The sequence below is a fragment of the Larus michahellis genome, chromosome 2 (genome assembly GCF_964199755.1).
Source record: "Larus michahellis chromosome 2, bLarMic1.1, whole genome shotgun sequence".
NCBI classification, from domain to species: Eukaryota; Metazoa; Chordata; class Aves; order Charadriiformes; family Laridae; genus Larus; species Larus michahellis.
The window spans coordinates 132,374,125-132,394,883 of NC_133897.1; the positions used below are offsets into that span (position 1 = coordinate 132,374,125).

Genomic DNA, 20,759 nt, shown 5'->3' on the forward strand with positions numbered 1-20,759 from the left:
AATACGTGTTTGCACAGATGAGATGATAAACATTTAGGGAATATGTAGGAAAGAAAGGAGACATTTTTGGAGGACTGACTAAAGTATGGAGGAGCATGACTTTAAAAAGTGAAGTGGTGATAATAGCAGAAAGTGGACTGTAGAAAAATGAGAAAATCATAAGGACAGCAGCGAACAAAGAAGAAGGGAGAGGAGGGCAGAGATATGTGCAGTACCAAAAATGAGGTGAACAAGGTCACATTTAATACCATCAGAGGGAAGATTTCAGTGAAAGGATTGAAGCAGTAGGTCATTTACTGAAATGAAAAGAGGAAGAAATGATTTTCTCATCAGCTTGTTTAGAGAAAGAGGGAGAATTAACTTCCTCTCTGGCACTGATCATTCTTTTTCCTTTGACTTTTAAACATACAAACTGCATCTGTCTGCTGTTCTAGTTGCTTCCACATCCCCACCAAACCCATTTCGAGTACTGAACCTGGCATGTTTCACCACCTGGAGAGTGCCAGAACTTGGTGATGAGCATGTCCAGCAGAACTTTTCAAAATCATGTTTTTAAATAATTTTTAGGATTTTGACATTTTCACTAAAACCATTTCAGGCTAATATGTATTCCTCAGCTTGCTGGAATCCAGATGTTGTAGTTGAAAATGAGTTTAGTGATACCTATCTGTAATGGATACAAATAAAAATCATGTTTATGTTAAAAATTAAGGTTTCCCTAGATTCACACACACAAATAGTTTGCTAGCATTTAATATATGTATGCATGTTCCGTATTTTATATTTCATGGAAGACATGATATTCAAAAGTTCAAAAGAAAAAAAGGATTAATATGTGTGGTTTTGTATCATACAGTATTAGAGAAAAGCGAATTTAAAGATGAACCGCTACTGTTCCGTTTTTATGCGGATGAAGAAATGGAAGGGTCAAATATGAAGCACCGACTTATGAAACATGATCTGAAGGTAGTGGAAAATGTCATAGCCAAGTCATTACTGGTGAGTGAAACGCAATGACTGTATGCTTTAATGAGTAAAAAAACCTAGTTGTAGCAACAATAAATTAACCCTGTGTATTTTTATTTAATGGCGATATACTTTAGCTCTTCTTAATGCCTTTCTGAACAATGTTTTGAACAATTTTATTTTTCAGATTAAATCTAATGAAGGCACCTATGGTTTTGGTTTAGAAGATAAAAATAAGGTGCCAATTATTAAAGTGGTGGAGAAAGGATCAAATGCTGAGGTATCAAATATTATAAATTATCTTTCCTCTTTTATTCTCTTGATTGCAGGTCTATCTTCTATACATCAGTTAGGAAAATCTATAGTAGTAGAAGGTAACAATGACAACTTTCCAAGAAAGCTGTGGTTATGAATCTTTTTTTTTCCCCTTTTTTTCTTTGGTTTTGGTATTTTTTGTTTAAAATATTGCTCTGACCATTATCAACACTCATTTTCTGCTCAGGTAAATTGTTATATTGAGTGGTGATATCAAAGTCATCATTTTATTTTTATACATTTTGTAATATTCTGGTGATGATGTTAATAACGAGTGGAATAAACATTTTTGGTAGACTATGAAATGAATATAAAGCTAGTCTGGGAGTTGCACTTTATATATTTCATAATAAAGAATTTATCAAGCTTTGGATAAAGTCTAGAATTTGAGAATCTGAATGAATAAATTACAGCCTTTCTGTTTGTTAGCATTGCTTTAGATGCTCTTTTGGTAAATTCATGTTCTACTGAACTGTGTGGGCATCTCTATACATGTGAAGATAAAGAACGAGCCTCTGACATGAGAGAGAAAATTTAGACCTGGATTTCAAGCCTTTTTAACTCTCATGATGGAATAGGAATTTAAGAGAAAAATAGATAAAGCAAATCAATAATAAAATAGAGCCACAGAGCTATATCCAGGGTGATTTCTGGCAGTCAGGTTCTGCCATGATCTCAGATGGCGCTAAGGCTTAGCCTGTGTCCTAAGCTGCTCGGTGCACTCCTGCCATCCAAGTGTTTATGGTTCCTTTCTTGTTAGGCCAGAATTTAAAAACTGTATGTATTTTGGCTTGCCATACCTTTAGCTCAAAGGCCATGAAAAGTGTAAGGATATGGTTTTATTTTGGAACTTAATAAATATTCACTAACTACAATATTAATCGGGTCTTTTCTTATGAAAAGAAGCTTTAGTTCCTTTGGAGGGTGGTGGACAGACAAATTAAGTAGCATCATAAAAAAATAAACTGGCTCAATGAAAGCTGTTGTCTTAATTATTACAATATTACAAATATTAACTGAGATTGTAATACTGTCATAAAATCTTGATTAAGACTAGGTCTTGTATTTAGGTCTCTTCACAATGAGTGTTTACTGTACCCTTCTCATGAGTTTAACCAGTTCTAGAAGCATTTCGTCGTATAAGTCTTTTGTGCGTGGTATGTGAAGGAGGCATAAAGAATGTAAAGGAAATGTGCATGTCATTATTCCTATTGGGGTTGCATGCCAGCAGGAGAGAACATAAGGTTAGTTGTTATAAAAGGCAAACAAATGCACGACTGTTATTGTTTTCTAGATGGCAGGCTTGGAAGTTGGGAAAAAAATCTTTGCCATTAACGGTGACCTGGTTTTTCTGCGACCCTTCAGTGAAGTGGATTGCTTCCTGAAAGCCTGTTTAAACAGCAGAAAGCCCCTGCGGGTTCTTGTGAGCACTAAACCACGGGAGTAAGTTGTCATTCCTTTGGGGGAATTTTTACAAACTGCAATTGAAGTGAATTTTAAAAGACCAGGGGAACTTCAGACAGCGCTGCTGTAAAGTTATTTTAAATGCTGTATCTCATCTGACTTTGTGGAGTCAAGCAATTTGATCTGCTTGGTTTTATTACACTTGTCAGTCAGCAAAAGCAGAACACAAGTGCTTTAGATCGTCAGCTCTGCCACTTCAAATACATGCAGGAACCACAAGTGTAAATGAAGTTTCCTTGACTATATGGATAGTTTTGATCACTTATCTCTCACCGTGTTTATCAAACAAGTTTCCTCTGTCTGGGGGTTAGTTGCTGGTTTGGCAGAAGTTGGACTAATGGGTCTCTTCAGCGTGTGTGCTGGTTGTGTAAACAGCAGGAGCAAGTAAACAGCTCCCCATCTTTGTGTGAGATGCATTTCTGTACACAGTTTTGACCGTTCCTACCTGAAGGCAATTTTTGATATGTAGACAAAATACAAAGTTGAAGCCTAACGGCTGGCTTCAGAAAGTATGTAAACAAGCATGGGTCTATTAATAAAGTTAATGCAGTTATTACTGGTTCGTACATACCAAAGAAAGAGGGGATAAAGAAACAGTGGTCAGGAATGATTTAGATCAAATTTTGCAGGGTAAGGAGGAACCATCCTCTGTTACCAGATAGCACACCCAGAGTGCCTTGGAAATGGCTCTGGTTCAGCAGTAGATTGGAGACTTATTTCTCAAGTTAATAAGCAAAGGTGTGTTGAGAAATACAATGGCATCCAGAAAGGGCAAAAGAGCAAAGAAAGAAATATGGCATAAAAATGATCATCTGGACTGATACTCCAAAAAAAAAAAAAAAAACCCCAAACAAAACCAACAAAAGAAATCCCCCAAACCAGAAGATGATAGTGTTGTGGCAAGTGTAAAAGGCATATCTTGGCCTTTCTTTAATGTAGATCTTGGTTTAATTTCTGACACAACTTGCCAGTGAAAATGGGGGTGAATTTCAAGGTTGACAGAGACAATCTAGTGAATGAGGAGTTACAGGAGTTAAAGAATTCGTTTCTGAGTGGTGCCTGCTTTTTGTCAGGAGCTGCTGCTAGCACAACTGGGTCAGAAGAAGAGACGGTTCTCTCCTAAGTTCTTCGCCTGAACTGCCAGTGATAGTTTTTTTCATAGCTCATTAGCATGTTCACAAAGCAGTTTCAGAATGAAATCATATGAATTGTATCAAACTTAGTTAATGTATAAGTATAGAAATGATGCTATAGTTTCAAATGAAAATTTACTAATCTCGAGAATATTCTGATATTTTTTAAAAAAAATAGAGATTTCAGTGGGTTTTGGTTCTCACCTCTGCTGATAGTCATCTCCAAATGCTAAACATTATATATGCCAAAAAAAAAAAAAGTACAAAAAATGATCATAGAATCATAGAATGTGTTGGGTTGGAAGGGAAATTTAAAGGCCATCTAGTCCAACCCCCCTGCAGTAAGCAGGGACATCTTTAACTAGATCAGGTTGCTCAGAGCCTCATCAAGCCTGGCCTTGAATATCTCCAGGGATGGGGCCTCCACCACCTCTCTGGGCAACCTGTGCCAGTGTCTCACCACCCTCGTTGTAAAGAACTTCATCCTAATGTCTAATGATGCAATGATATTTTTCAAAACTGCATGTAAATGAAGTTTATTACAGTCCCAGCATATTTTAAAATCACTTTTCAGAACCAATTTGAATTTGTCTGCTTTTGCACTGGCATATGGAGCTCAGGGCAAAGATCCCTTCAATAATAACAATAACAGTCTTACTCTGGAAGTAAGACTGCAAAGTTAAATCAGTGGACTGTTATGCATGACCTAACTAGCTCTGATAAGGGCTAATGCAGCTGTGTTGCTTTTTCTGGAACCTGAGCTGATATCATGTGGATATGCTGTCTTACTTGGACAGGCTCAGGCCTTCATTTTAAGGAGTAAATGTGAATTTTGATTCTCAGAACTGTGGTTTTGTTGGTTATGTTTGTCAGTAGATTTATTACTGTTGCTCTTAGACCAAGCGGGAGCGTAGCATTGTGCTTACAAGTTAGTAATGAACAGTAGTAGGTGATTCTTGCTTTACAAAACTCAGTACTTTGCATAGCTGCTCAGAAAAATGGCAACAAAATATTTTTTCAATAAAACTCGCCAAGTAGACGCTTAGATGTTAACGAATTGTAATGCTGATCTAGTCTCCACAGTCTTCTGCAGCCCATCTGACAAGGCCTGCCATGATCTGTGGTCCCCAGGCTGTCCTCTTGGCTGAGAGACTGCCTGCCTTCCCAGGGCTGTCATTGTTGCTGTGCTGTGGCAATTTAGCTAAATCGCGGCCCTTTTGGGAGGAATTTTAAAGCTATGGTGGTCCTTAGGTCAAAATCAGCATATTGAATTTCTGTGTGAAATAGTATTGCCTTCCTCTGGTTGGTTTTGGTATCTCAGCTTGCTCTTATTTCTGATGTCAGTGGTGTAAAGTATCTGCAATATGAATGGTGCCGAATCTGAAACTGTCAACTAAATGAAAGTGTGGAGTCTTACGCCCTTGTAACCTACTTATTGGTGTCCAGTTTTATCTTGAATAACAAAATGCTACCTTTTTCTACATTCATATTGAATCTTTGCTTGTATCAGGACAGTGAAGATTCCTGATTCTGCAGATGGACTTGGATTCCAAATCCGGGGCTTTGGCCCATCAGTTGTCCATGCCGTTGGGAGAGGTAAGCTGTAAGAGCTGACAATGGTAGCGGTAAATATACATTTAATATCTAAATGGTGTGCCTGAGATAAGTCAAAATTAGGTCCAGTGATTCAGCTTAGATTTGTGTTTTCCCCCAAAATAACAAATAATATTAAATAAAACCAAATAAGATTATTTTGTGTTCTTATACTTTGTAAGCTTTAGATAGATTTTTTTTTTTTATTATTATTTTTAATTTTTTTTTTCCTTTTCTGGCTTTTTTTTGTCGGTGGGGTATGTATTTGTATGAAAGTAGGAAAGTTAACTTAAGGCCGTGCATTGTTTACAGACTAAGGAATAGCTGATGGATGCAAAATCACCTTCTGCAGTGAATGGGTATTGGGAACCACTCAGTTCCTGAGCTGTAATTTGTGAGGTGGCCATGTGGTTCTGCAATGCTCTGAAAACGTTTTACAGAAAGCGCACTTCTCACAAATCGTTTCAAGGGTTGTAGTGACCTAGTCTGTCCTAGTAGTTGCAGATGTTTCCTCTAAATACTGTTTTGTACAATTTTTGATGTGATTATCAAATGCTTGCCATCCCTAACTCAGTATGTTATTGACTAGTGCACTGGTGATAGAAGTTGAACCATTCTTTGTTGCTGTCGTGTGTTGTTAATGGTAGAGCCGACTAACACCATGTTTTCAGCTATTGTGGGGCAGTTGTGTCCTTTCCCCCCTCCTCCCTTTGTAACTGAGGAATTTAAAGTGAACTAGTCTGCAAAGCAGCCAGATTTGAACAGAGCTCGATGACTTTTTTTTTTCCTAGGCTGTGGTGCCAGAAATTAGATTTTCAAGAGAAAGTCTAATAAACTACAGACTGTTGAGCTGATGTGATAATTATTTCTGCACCTGGATCTCAATTCCACTGCCTATCCTTATTCATTAAGCACATACTTTATTCCAATTAGCCTCAACAGTGTGTAAGTGCTTGCTTGTGTAGTTTGCTAAACTTGAAAAATTTTAAGCATATGCATAAATACTTTGCTGAATTGGGACCTTGGGTTTTTTGAAGAGAGGGTTGATTATTTACTTTTTTTTTTTGAGAGAGTATTTAAGAAGGCCTATTTAAATGTTTATTTTTAAATCCCCTCTTTTAATTGCAATAGCTGGTAATGGTGTCATTTCCAAAGACTTTCTTTGATACTAGATTTAAAATGCAAGTATCAGCTAACCTGATAATACCTACAATGAGGGAAATCCAGGTATATTCTTTATGTTATTTCCTAGTCAAATACGCTCAGCTGACAAGCCATGACATAGCTTTGGTATTTGTCAGCCCTGCAGATTCAGTCTAGCCTTTGCTTTCATAGCAGCTAGCTTCCCCACCTCAGCCTTGCAGTCTCTAGGCGATAGAGTTCGACTTCCCTGGCACCTTTGTGGCAGTATCAAGAGACACATAAGGAGACGAACGTTCAGGTAGCTGAACCTAAGGTCATACTCCACTAGGCAGTCTTTCAGGAGTGGGCTTGAGTCACACTGAAAAGACCTGGAGACAGCTGCTATTTTTGTAGCCCCTATACAATGGGTAGAAGATTTGCCCAAGGTGGTTATTGCATTGTGAAAATAAATCACTGAACCATATATTTTATGTTGCTCAAAGAAAATGTTTTGTTTTGTGCAGTGTTTTTTTTTCCCCCAAATTAGTTAAATTTGAGATCTTCTACTTGATTATCTTTGGGTATTCTGAATAAAGCGATAAGGCACACTGTTATGATTGAGTTGGTAAAAAGATGAAAATAAGAGCAAGTTCCTTGGAAATGTTTTTGGATTTGTATATTTTTCTTAATGTTTAAGAAAAAAATTATGTTTTTTTTTCAGAAAAAAACTTTTTCTGAAGTTCATACAGAAAAAAAGTATGCTCTGATACTTCTTTATGAATTGTCAGAAAGTTTCTGGTTTGTATGTAAGATAGAGACACCTGAAGTAGTCAAGAAGCTCGTAAGCTTGGGGCATATAAAAGAATTCAGAATAAAAGAAGCTCATAAGCTTGGGGCATATAAAAGAATTCAGACTAAAAGTGATCTAAGTTATAATTAGTGAGTTTCAAGCTAGAGCCTTTTTATCCTTTTAGAATCCTTTTATTTAAGACCAATTTTCCACATATTCATATTACTAATCAACACTTGTTTTATAAAATAGCCTTTAGAAAATAGTCTGGTCTCTTTGTATGGAATCATCTGCTGAGGAACTCCATTTTCTTGGAGTCCAGCTGACTGCAGAAGTGCCCTGTGGTCAGGGGATTTAAGAATCAGTGACAGCAGATTCTGATTAAAAAATGAGGGTTTTGGACTGTAAGCTTTAAGGAGATATTTAGGAGAAGTCTGTTAACTATGTTTGGTTTTTTTTATAGGAACAGTGGCAGCTGCAGCAGGTCTCCACCCTGGCCAATGCATAATCAAAGTGAATGGAATTAATGTCAGCAAAGAGACTCATGCAAGTGTTATTGCTCATGTCACGGCATGCAGGAAGTACAGGCGGCCAATGCAGGTACATTTCACTTGGTACCCTGGCAGATTTCCTTCTAAATTTTTTTTTTTTTTGTCAAAGTAACCAGTGTGGTGTGTATCTCGGGCCATGTATCTGTTGTGTTTGAGTGTGATGAGGGAAAGGAGTGGTGAAAAAAAGTGAAGGGAAGCCAGCTGAATTATAAAAGCTGAAGATTGCCTAATATATTTCTGATGTTCAAGGTCTGTTTAATTTCTTCATTGAAATAAATCTAAGCTTATAGCCTCTTTTTTTTTTCACATGGAATTTTTAGAGTATTATTTCAAGTGTTTCTGCGGTTCTATGCAGAAAGCATTAGGAAGTATATTCTCAAAGTATATTCTCATCATGATGGAGGGGGATTTATACATCTCATTGCCTGCTCAGCAGCAAGAGAATGCAATGCAAAAAGCTGATCTTCTTCCAGAATTTTTTACACTTCAGCGCATAGAGAGCAGAGTGCACATATCCCATCTATAAAAGTCTCTGTGTTCCCATTGCATTCTAATCTTGGACATTCAGGACACAAAATTTCACTTTTTTTAATATAAGCATGCTGTTTTTGTTATCTTTTTCATGTTAGTTTAGGAGAAAATCTAAGGCTTCCAAGACACAAATTTAAGGAAGAAAACCAAAACCAGCTGGATTCTATAGTGTAATTTTTCCAAGACCCTGCAAATTTTTCATAAACTGTGAATCAATATAATTAATTAACTTCACAAACTCTTCCAGTGCATGTTAATTGAGAAGAAAAATCCAATTAAAATCAGGAGTGAAATCCTTCTCCTACACCTATTGCATAGATATGAGATAAGAATGATAAGTAAGAGTTAGTTAGAACTGTGTCATGCAAATACAGTCTTTATGAAAATGTTTGTCTGGATGTCTGTGTTTAAACTGTGATACAGAATTGAAGTTGCTTCCTAACACATCAAGATCAAGCTCACCTATTCTTTAAGGAAGATGTGCTCTAGGAAAGAGAGGGTGCTTTTTGCACGGGTAGCAAAACTGGCTAGAATAAAAGATAAATTTAGTTCTTCATAGCAGGTGTGTTCTCTCTGTGTGTAAGTGTGGAGTTCCTGTGGAGATTAGTGACATCCAAAGAGGATTGATTAATGTTGTCTGGCATGAATGACGTGACATGCAAAATTACTCTGTTTTTTTAATCCATTCGTGTAATATGTTGGAGTGCATAACTGGTTTTCCTACAGAGAGTATTTATTTCAATCTTAAAAGGTAGCTGATCATAATTCAGCAAATCACAAATACCTAAAATCCCCCAAACTGACAAGAAAATCTTCATTTAGGATGTAGTGCTATCAAATGCTATGGGAGAACTGTCTGGACTGAAATAAATGGCAGTATTCCCACTGGTGTCAAGATAGCTAAAATTTAATTTCCTATGCAGAAATTTGGGTTTTTAATTATTTGGAAGATGACTATGGATTTCTCCTATTTTGTAAGTACAGTATATTAGCCTATCATTTAATTAGCGTGAATATTGCAGTGCCTCCTGTGGCTGGCAATTGCATAATTGCAAGGGGATCTTTTTCTGTCTCCTGTATATTCCCGTTCTCAGGGTGCGGGCTCTTCCTGCTTGCCTGGAGCGTGAAGTTTCATTTCAGATTCATGCAGTGTGAATAACTGTGTGACTTCTGTCGGACAATGACTATATTCTTTCTGTCTTGTCTGGATAAAGAAAATTTAAAGCAGATTTTACTTCTTGGAATTACAATGTCTTTGCAGTGATACTAATCATGATGTGACAGATTGATGCTTAGTTTGTGCCTCTGTAATGCTTTTGGACAACACTGTAATCATAGAATCATAGAATGTGTTGGGTTGGAAGGGACCTTTAAAGGTCATCTAGTCCAAATCCCCTGCAGTAAGCAGGGACATCTTTAGCTAGATCAGGTTGCTCAGAGCCTCCTCAAGCCTGGCCTTGAATGTCTCCAGGGATGGGGCCTCCACCACCTCTCTGGGCAACCTGTGCCAGTGTCTCACCACCCTCATTGTAAAGAACTTCTTCCTCATGTCTAATCTAAACCTACCCTGCTCTAGTTTAAAACCATTGCCCCTTGTCCTAACGCTACGTGCTCTTGCAAACAGCCCCTTCCCAGCTTTCTTGTAGACCCCCTTCAGGTACTGGGAGGCCGCTATAAGGTCTCCCCAGAGCCTTCTCTTCTCCAGGCTGAACAACCCCAACTCTTTCAGCCTGTCCTCACAGGAGAGGTGCTCCAGCCCTCTGATCATCCTCGTGTCCCTCCTCTGGACCCACTCCAGCGGGTCCATGTCCTTCTTGTGCTGAGGGCTCCAGAGCTGGACACAGTACTCCAGGTGGGGTCTCACGAGAGCAGAGTAGAGGGGCAGAATCACCTCTCTGGATCTGCTGGCCACGGTTTTTTTGATGCAGCCCAGGATGCGATTGGCCTTCTGGCCATTGCTCCAAATCATATCTTGTGTTAACTTTTGAAAGAGGGACTTCCATTTTAAGTAGTTCTTCTGTTAGGCCATATTAAGTTCAAATAAGGAAGGAACCTTTACATAATGTAAATCCCCTATTAGAGATTGGCATGGTGGTCTTAATGCTGCGAAGCAAACCTGTAAGACTCCATAACTAAGCAGCAAGCTTTCAGGTGTACCTGCAAAGGCGCATGGGTTTCAGAAGTGTTTGTGTTGATCAGTTTGTGCATGGGTGTCTTCCAACAGTCAACAGGAAGCTCTGAAATTTAAGCTTCCTTATTAAAATATTTAAGTGCCTTTGAGTGAAAAGTAGGGCATGGATGAATCTAGGAAACCTAGGGACGAATACTACCTTAATCATACAAAAACTTAGTTGTCTATAAATAATGGGTTAAAGATACTGGACTGAATATTGTACAGTAGCAAAGCACAATCTGAGGTGCTTTGCATTTTGTGTGAAAATTCTAACATTCAGCTTAAACTTTTGCTATCCTTGCTTAACTTTTAATTCTTTCCACAAACTTCTTTTTGAAGTCTGTGAGTTCAGATTAGTCATAATTGTGTCATTTATTCACTGTAGCTGTTGGAGAATGAATGATTAACTGACTGTCAAACTTCTTTTGAAATGTAAGGGGAAGAGAAGAGTAATCTGGAGAATGCCATGGTTGATAGGCCCTTCCACAAGGAAGTGGTGGGCACGGGGCTGAGTAAGTGGTGGGGGGGTGAACAAAGTGGAAGGTGTACACATGGCTTCTTCATAGGTTGTGTGACCAAGCCACCGTTCCTGTGCTCATGTGTCACTCAGTCACATAAGATGCTGGACTTTTGGGTCTGGTCACTCTGTCTTTTTTTGGGGTTTTGCTAATCTGGGGGAAAAATAAAGAGCAGCTAGTAAAGTAACTGTAGTCAAGGCCTTTGACACCGTCCCCCACAGCATTCTCCTGGAGAAGCTGGCGAATCATGGCATAGACAAGTGTACTCTTTGCTGGGTAAAAAACTGGCTGGGTGGCCATGCCCAAAGAGTTGTGATTAATGGGGTGAAATCCTCTTGGCAGCCGGTGTCCCTCAAGGCTCAGTTTTGGGGCCAGTTTTGTTTAATATCTTTATCACTGATCTGGATGAGGGGATTGAGTGCACCCTCAGTAAGTTTGCAGATGACACCAAACTAGGTGGGAGTGTTGATCTGCTCGAGGGTAGGAAGGCTCTACAGAGGGACCTGGACAGGCTGGATCGATGGGCCAAGGCCAACTGTATGAGGTTTAATAAGGCCGAGTGCCAGGTCCTGTATTTCGGTCACAACAATCCCAAGCAACGCTACAGACTTGGGGAAGAGTGGCTGGAAAGCTGCCCAGCAGAAAAGGACCTGGGGGTGCTGGTGGACGGCCAGCTTAACATGAGCCAGCAGTGTGCTCAGGTGGCCAAGAAGGCCAACAGCATTCTGGCTTGTATCAGGAATAGCGTGGCCAGCAGGAGCAGGGAAGTGATCGTGCCTCTGTACTCCGCACTGGTGAGGCCTCACCTCGAGTACTGTGTTCAGTTCTGGGCCCCTCTATACAAGAGGGACATTGAAGCGCTGGAGCGTGTCCAGAGGAGAGCTACCAGGCTGGTGAGGGGTCTGGAGACCAGGGCATATGAGGAGAGGCTGAGGGAGCTGGGCATGTTTAGCTTGGAGAGGACGCGGCTGAGGGGAGACCTCATTGCCCTCTACAACTGCCTGAAATGAGGTTGTAGAGAGGTGGGTGTTGGCCTCTTCTCCCAGGTGAATAATGACAGGACCAGAGGAAATGGTCTGAAGTTGCGGCAGGGGAGGTTTAGATTAGATATTAGGAAGAATTACTTTACTGAAAGAGTGGTCAGGCACTGGAACAGCCTGCCCAGGGAGGTGGTTGAGTCACCATCCCTAGAGGTGTTTAAGAAATGTCTAGGTGTGATATTTGAGGGCATGCTCTAGTGGCAGAGATTGCAGGGTTTTTTTGTGTGTGTATGGTTGGACTCGATGATCTCAAAGGTCCTTTCCAACCATGAAGATTCTATGATTCAAAAAAATATAAAAAAAAAATAATGTATATATAGGTAATGATGGCTGTAGTGTATATTCTTGCCAGTGACAAACAGGTGATAGATTAACTGGATGTACAGTTTCTTTGGTTGGCATTCCATAATATTTGCCAGCAGATTTGTGGATGCACAGGAGATTTAGCAAAGGAAAAATCAATTCTCTTTTTTTTTTTTTTTTTCTCACGTTTTCTTGTCTCAAATATTTTTCAATCTGCAGTTTGATTTGAAATGTCTTAAATTATTTTTGGCGGAGACATGAAACTGATGGATGTCATGCTGTCACAGATTTCATACTATCTCATGACAGTATACTCTGAAATAAAAAAAACAAGTTGACAAAATGCTTCAGATGGTTTTAGACAAAGCCAAAATTCTCTGTGATTTTCATAATACTAATTTTAACTTGGAGCTCAGAAGGCAATAAAGCTGATGATAATCAGGGAATTAAAGCAACTATTTCATGTTTGAGGGCAGTGAAATAAGTTGCTATCAATTGCATTTGCAAAGCTTTTCCTAGCTCTCTTTTTTTTGTTTTTTTTGTTTTTTTTTAGCAAGATTCTATACAGTGGGTTTACAACAGCATTGAAAGTGCACAGGAAGATCTTCAGAAAACAAACACCAAGCCCTCAGGAGATGATGGAGGTGATGCCTTTGACTGCAAAGTGGAAGGTATGTGATGTCTGTTGTGATAGTTGTTGCTTGGAACATTGGTGTAGTAGCAAGGAAAATATAGGCAGTGGTTTTGTTTTCAGAGGGGAAGCTGCCAGAAGATTGTAAGATGTGTTTTACATAAGGATTTGCTTTTTTATGTATTCTAAAGATGTAAATTTAACATGCTGTTCTCTGAAAATTATTATATTTCCCATTTTGAGAAAAAGCTTCTGCGAACACTTCAGGGAAAATCTGTTCAATTTTCTTTCATAGGATACATAATCCTACATAATCCAATCATTTAAGGCTAAATTCAATGCATTAGTCACTGCTGCATGGGAAACAACAAATCAGCTATCCTTCAGGTTATTTTCAGGAAATTAACATTTAGACAAAGCTGGATTCATATGCATCATGGTAATTAAAGAGATGGTTAACATGTGAACTGTATTTATGTACTCTGGGTAAATGCTGATATTGTGGTTTCATTTCTGAATCTTGACACTTCTCATGGTCATTTTCTTCTAGTGTATTTAGAAGTTCTCAGCTTTCCATTTTTTGTTGGTTTTTTGTGTCTCTGGATTATAAATGAATTAGTCCCCCTCAATAACTGTTTGTAAAGGGAGACTATTGTGACTTGTCTGTTCATGCCTCTTTAGCAATCTAATATTTTAACATTCATAAACCTACTGGTGTTATGATTTTTAAATCATTCAGCTGGTAGCTGGGATTTTGATGAACGTCTTTAAGTAGAATGATCAAATCATACCTGGTTTTAGAATACTTGCCTAGGTCCTTTTAATTTTGTTTACCAGCCAACCCTCTCAACTGATTTGTGGCATTTTCTTCATTCTAGAGGTAATTGACAAGTTTAACACTATGGCAATAATCGATGGGAAGAAAGATCACGTGAGTCTGACTGTAGACAATGTTCATTTGGAGTATGGAGTCGTTTACGAATATGACAGCACAGCTGGAATAAAATGCCACGTGTTAGAAAAAATGATTGAACCAAAGGGATTTTTCAGCTTGACTGCAAAGGTATGAAGCAATTTTTGTGTGTATTAATTCTTACTATGTTTAATACCAATGGAGCGATCTTCTGCTGATTCTTAGGATTATATGTATTTCATTTAATGTCTTGTAATTGGTCACCTTTGTCCCTTTGACATTTTGGAGGATGATTGTTTACTCACGAAGCAAAATAAGTTACGGTGTGGTTAGAAATTGAGACACTAAACTGAACAAATGTTAAAGAACTTGGAAGTCTGCCATTCCTCCCGCCCCTCTCCCTTTTTTTCTTAATTATCAAATAAATCTTCAAAGAAAGTTGAAGACTCACTGAAATGTCAAAACTTTATGAAGGTAGGCTGTAGTTTCTTAATGTTGTTTAATCTCATCAGAATTGGATATGCAACTTTTAAATTTATTTCAGTAAGAGTAACAGGAGTAGCACAGCATCTGTTGTCTTTGTGTCTTAAAGTAAAATAACACAGGCACGCACATTGGCAAAATCACAGAGGAAAAAAACAAACAAGTGCAACTTTTGAGTTTGCTTTGCTGTTTTTTCTTTGTGAATATTTCCAAATGGTAAACCCTGTGATTGCTATGAATGGGATGTAAAAATTTTTTGTTAATAGCTAGTCTTGTCTGGGTCAGATTGACAAATGATGTAGTAATACAGCTCTTTTACTAAGTTTTCTTTTGTCTTTTCACACATTAACAAAGTACACTTAATAAAAATATGAAACCTGAACTTTAGGGGTGTGTGTTGGTATTTGCAAGTTTCTTTTTCTGTTGATCTTTCCATCGGAAATGTAAGCTAACGCATTGATCTTTTGTTGAAATGACTGAGGCATGGGCATATGTTTCCTTTCTCTGACTTCTCTTTGGAGCAGGTCACGTTGACAGGGGAGTAACTTCTTGCACCAACATCAGGAGATTTGATAGAGCTGGTCTAGTCAATGCTTCAAGTCATTGGCCTGAAAGATGTTAATTCTTGCTGTAATTACAATTTCATATAAAATATTTAAGGTATTATTTCCTAACTGCTTAAGAAATACTTTTCCATTGTTGTATATGGAGTAGTTAAGTAAAGAAGTACTTCCAGCACGCTGATTATTCTGGCCTTAAATAATGCAGTGTCATCAACCTTAGCATTTAGGCTGGCTAATTAAATACCTGGAGATGATTAAAAAACAATAAGGAGATGTAATGTAGCTATGGTAGGGCAATATAAAGTTTATTTCATGTGATAGTGGTCCAAAAAGGTGATTATTCTGCTGTGTTCAGCATTGGTGCTTCCTCTCTGGGAAGTTCTGGGCCCCACAATTTAAGAAGGATGTGAAGGTCCTTGAATGCATCCAGAGGAGGGCAACAAAGCTGGTGAAAGGGTTAGAATGAATGTCCTGTGAGAAGCAGCTAAGGACTTCAGGTTTGTCTAGTTTGGGGAGGAGGAGGCTGAGGGGTGACCTCATGACTCTCTACACCTTCCTGAGGAGGGGAAGTGGACAGGGAGGTGCTAAGCTCTTCTCCCTGGGATCCAGTGATAGGACACGTGGGAATGGTTCAAAGCTGCACTAGGGGAGGTTCAGACTTGACATTAGGAAGCATTTCTTTACTGAGAGGGTGGTCAAACTCTGGAACAGGCTTCCTAGAGAGGTGGTTGATGCCCCAAGCCTGTCAGTGTTCAAGAGGCACTTGGACAATACCCTTAACAACATGCTTTAGCTTTTGGTCTGCCCTGAATTGGTCAGGCAGTTGGAGTAGATCATTGTAGGTCCCTTCCAACTGAAATTATTCTACTCTACTCTACTCTACTCTACTCTACTCTACTCTACTCTACTCTACTCTACTCTACTCTGAAAGGTCCACAGGTGAAAAATCAGACCCCTTAACTAAAAGGCAGTAATAAAAATTGTAGTGGCTCTTTATCAATTATAAGTGTTTGCAAGTGTTCTTAAATACTCTAAACGTCAAATTATCTGTGCTTTCAGTAGGTTCTTATGCTTCTCTCCATGTCTTCTTTCTCTCTTTCCTGTGTATTTATTGTTGCTTTGCATTTTTGAACATTTCTGTTCTGCATCATCTGTAGTAGGGGAGTGAAGTAATCCTGGGCTGCTATCCTATATATTGTGCAAATCTTTCCTGTGTTAATTATTATGATGAGAAGGTATCCAGTGTTGCGCTGCGAAAGTTACTGGTTTTGAATGCACTTACTTTAGTGAACAGCTGAAAAAAAATATTGAATTATTCAAATCTGTATTATTAATTAAACCATACATAAAGGAAACTTAAAAGTGTGACTAAAGTGATTGGGATGTTTTAATGCAGTAATTAAACGCTGTAGCAAAAGAGTTGAAAGCTTTCCTTGATTCATCCTGGTAGGGACCTGAGAAAAAATTATCTCAGGATCTAGTTATATATAGTTTTGAAATGTGACTTCTTGGAGACTTTAGCTTTTGCATTCGAAAATTTCTGTACATTGTCATTTTTATCTAAACTCCTTGGTCAAGCTTATAAATCATATATTACATCTGTGATGGTGGATAGTATAATAATGAACTCTAGCAAAAGTGAATTACAGATTTAAGTCCCATGATGGATTAATACTATATGTGTTGTTTGTCCAGACTTCTTTGAGCATCTCTAAAATGCAAGCCTTTTCATATTTAGGTGCCCTTTAATGTGGATTTTAGGTGCCTTTGTTAGGAAGTTATTTTGGGTATGTTTTTCAAACACATCTTCAGAGTTGGACTCAACCAGCAATAGGCATCTCCTAAGTTCCATAACACGGTTAATTTCAATGCGTGAAATCCTAACTCTAAATCCAAAATAGGGCTGTATGCTACCCTTATCTCTTTAACATCTCTCTCTTTTTTTTTTTTTTTTTTTTTTTTTTTTTTTCCAGTTTTGTATCACCATCGTTTGCTGGTGCTATTCCCATCATAGCAAGGCTTCAGTCTTTGCTGGGCAGTGTAGCTTATCCTGTTTCCTGTTTATATACGCAGAATATACAAGAAGAGAGCACTCACTTTTCTCGTATGCTTTTTCATTGTGTTAGTGTTGGTTATACTGCTAAACCAAAGTTTTGCTACAAGTAATAAATTAATTCATCATCTTTGCATAATACGTGCTGTTCAGCTGAATGCAGCAGATAATGCATTTCAGAGGAGCCATAGTTACATTAGTAGGAAATTAGTAGTAAATCCATTATCAGACAATGTCATGAGAAGCCAAATAAAAGTACTTATTACGGGTATTACTTATGCAGGGGATAGATTTTAAGAAACCTGCTTCCCAAGTTTCATTAATTGTTGTTATGCAGCATTGCCTGTAATGTTAAAAGGCAACTGATTATCAGGCTTTTCAGCTTTAATTATAAGGGGTGATAAGTAAGGGGTTATCTTAGTCATCTTATTTCGTAACGTACTGCTCTTGTTTTTATTATCTTAGATTCTTGAAGCACTGGCGAAAAGCGATGAACACTTTGTGCAGAATTGCAACAGCCTCAATTCCTTAAATGAAGTGATCCCCACTGAGCTTCAAAGTAAATTCAGTGTCATTTGCAGTGAGAAAATTGAGCATATCTACCGAAGAATCTCTAGTTATAAAAAGGTATGACCGGCACGTCCTAAGCTTGGCGATATTTGTCTTTTAAGGGAAAAACAGGGGAATGTGGTACAGTTTGAATCAATCTTCAAAATGTCTATCGCAATGACAAAAATATGGCTGAAAGTTTAGCTATTTTGAGGAGTAAATGTCTAAACTGAGTAATTGAAAATTGTTTTCGAACTGTGCTCTTTATTATCCCTTTTTGAGACACTGGGTATCGTATCCTTTCTTGTTTGCAGTGTTCAGTTGTAGATACAATCAGCTGCATATTTCCCACAAAAGGCCCAGCATTCTTGTAAATGCCTTAAATCAATACTCTAGTGAATTTGCAGATGTTAACCAAAAATGATGCAATAACAGCAGAATTGTTTTTTTCCTTCTAATGCATCTTAATTTTAAATTCCAAATTGTTATCCTTTTATTCATCTTTTATGCCCTTCAAATTGGTATTACTTTTTTCTAGCATGACTATTAATAGTAATAGCTCTGTAAATTGTTAGATTAACTTGGGTTAATAAAAGATTATAGCACGGAAAAAAGGAGAAGGTGCTGACTTTCATACACTTGAGATCTAAACTAATGCGTTGTGAATGAATAAATAACCCGGAGTATGACCTCTAGTTGCTGTCAGTGTATTTCTTTATAGTTGTTTAGCTAAGCATGGCATAAATGAATCAACCATTTGCCAAATTGTTAATGCAAACTTATTTTCTCATCCTGGCCTCTGCTTCCTCCCCTATACAACCTGATTCTTGAGAGTTTAGACATAGTTTGAGGTAGGTCCACAATGGCTACATAGAACTGTCTCTGCCTTCCCTGCCTTACCTCAGTTGGGCATCTGAGTTGTGACGTTTACAAACTGGTCTGTTCTTAGAGTTAATATGCAAAAAATTGAAAAGGGGAAAAAAAAAAAAAAAGAAAAGGAAAAAGAGGTTCAATGTAGAACCTTCACACAGTTATAAAAGTTGCATGGAAAAGAACAGATAATGTTTTCTTGTTTTTTGAGGAAAAAAATATAGCTTCAGTAGCACGGAGGCCAAAAAGTGGCTTTCCAAAGACTTTTCAGGGTGCTTTCTGACAAGAAATGGAATAAACTGAGGAATCACAAAAGGAGACATCAAAAGGATTCTGATACTGTATTACCAAACATCCGATCTCTCTGTTGTTTGCCTGAATTACAGACCTCGGTGTTTTCAAAATTGATTCAAAATCAAAATATCTTTTTTTATAAAAAAACAAATGAATTAGTTTTAACATTAATGATAGTGTATTTTAGAGTTTGAGCAACTTGTAGGTGGTTTATACCTTTCCTGTAGCCAAAAAATTTGAGCGTGATGTATAGTCTCGGAGAAGTTTTTCTAGTGCTTATACTGTCTAGAAGCAGATATTGCTGATACAAACTGTACTTTCAAGCTCATCTGCTCAAAAATCAGTAGTTTCGCAGTTACAGCTTTTAATGACAATTAGTAATGCAATGAATTTCAGGAATAGATATGTCATTTTCTTGGCAAGGTAAAGGTAACCATAGTTACAGCAGACTTTCAGAGTGCCTGAGCCCGGCTTGGCTCCTGGTTTCACTGCGAAAGTTCGAATTCTATAAATAGAAACCCTGTAGATTTCTGCAGTTACTACTATTATTATTATCAGAACATTTTGCTCATAATAGACCTCGAGTCCAGTGCCATGAGTCCCAGATGTTTCTCAACACATATATGAAAAGAATTTTGGACCTGACTTATGACCTGATTAAATCGTAGCCAGGCATTTGGTCTCTCTGGAGCAGGATGTGTGGGAGATTGAGATGTGAAATATGTACTGCTTGCAAGAACATTTTCATCATTGAATGTCCTTAGTGCCCTTCTTAACTATTTGTACATTCTTCAGCCTTCGAACAATTCCATAATTGGATTTCTTGTAACCTTCCAGATCTTGTTCTGATATAAAGATTTAAATGTAATTAATCAGTCAAATATTCATCAGGCTGAAGTAATATGACACTAAAATAAACAGAAATTTAAATCCCAGCACAAAACCCTGTTATTACTCAGAGGGGAAAGACTTGTTCAACTGAAGTGTTAGTCAAAACTTGACTAATTGAATTTGTTCTGACATTTATTAGGGAAGGAACTTCACAAGGTAACTTAGAACGTATTCTTATGCATGAGCTGTGCTCCATAGCTGAGGTAGGTCTGTGCAATATTTTGACTGGAGAGATACAGTGATTAAAATACCAGGGACTTGGAACTGATTATGTCTTTTCCACAAAAAATTCTCCCCTAACAACAAACTGCACTGGAAAGGACAAAAATCCTACTTATGACTGACGGGTCTCTTTTCCAATGGGAGAGCTTGATCTCATGACTCTTATGATTCTGAAGTAGGTGTATTTTTTAAGTGTCTAAATTTAGTACAGTTCTGCCTTAGCCATTTTGGGTTGACATAATCTCATCTTAAAACCCAAATACCTCTAAGCCTGTTCAAGAGTGCGCACAAATTTCAGGCCTTATAGTGAAGGAGACATGGCTTGGCTCCTGTATTAGAATGAGAGCACAAAACAGGAAAAAGAAAAAGTGTTCATCATTGCTAAGCTAATATATGGGAGAGAGAAGATGTGGTGAACCAGCGAAGTCTGTAAAATATGGTGTTTGCAATTTTTATCATCTGACGTTTATCAGCTTCACAGAATCACTCAAAATCACATAATGGTTGAGGTTTGAAGGGACCTGTGGAGGTCTTGTCCAACCCTTCTGCTCAAGCAGGGCCACGTAGAGCCAGTTGCCCAGGACTGTGTCCAGGCGGCTTTTGAATGTCTCCAAGGATGGACACCTGACAACTTCTCTGGGCAACCTGTGCCAGTGCTTAGTCACCCTCACAGTGAAAAAGTTTTTCCTCATGTTCAGAGGGAACCTCCTGCATTTTGGTTTGTGCCTGTTGCCTCTCGTCCTGTCACTGGGCACCACAGAAGAAAGCCTGGTTCTTTCCTCTTTGCATCC

At 38.2% G+C, this 20,759-nt stretch overlaps 2 protein-coding genes across 2 annotated transcripts in view; one reads left to right on the forward strand and one right to left on the reverse strand.

Annotated features, from left to right (window-relative positions):
- Positions 1–20,759, reverse strand: part of CPA6 (carboxypeptidase A6) — a 359,247-nt gene that overhangs the window by 226,606 nt on the left and 111,882 nt on the right. The window lies entirely within an intron of this gene.
- Positions 1–20,759, forward strand: part of PREX2 (phosphatidylinositol-3,4,5-trisphosphate dependent Rac exchange factor 2) — a 180,681-nt gene that overhangs the window by 87,030 nt on the left and 72,892 nt on the right. Inside the window, 8 exon segments of the mRNA XM_074577220.1 lie at positions 857–999; positions 1,154–1,246; positions 2,576–2,724; positions 5,389–5,474; positions 7,847–7,983; positions 13,053–13,170; positions 14,009–14,193; positions 17,608–17,769. Coding sequence (XP_074433321.1) covers positions 857–999; positions 1,154–1,246; positions 2,576–2,724; positions 5,389–5,474; positions 7,847–7,983; positions 13,053–13,170; positions 14,009–14,193; positions 17,608–17,769 — 1,073 coding nt within the window.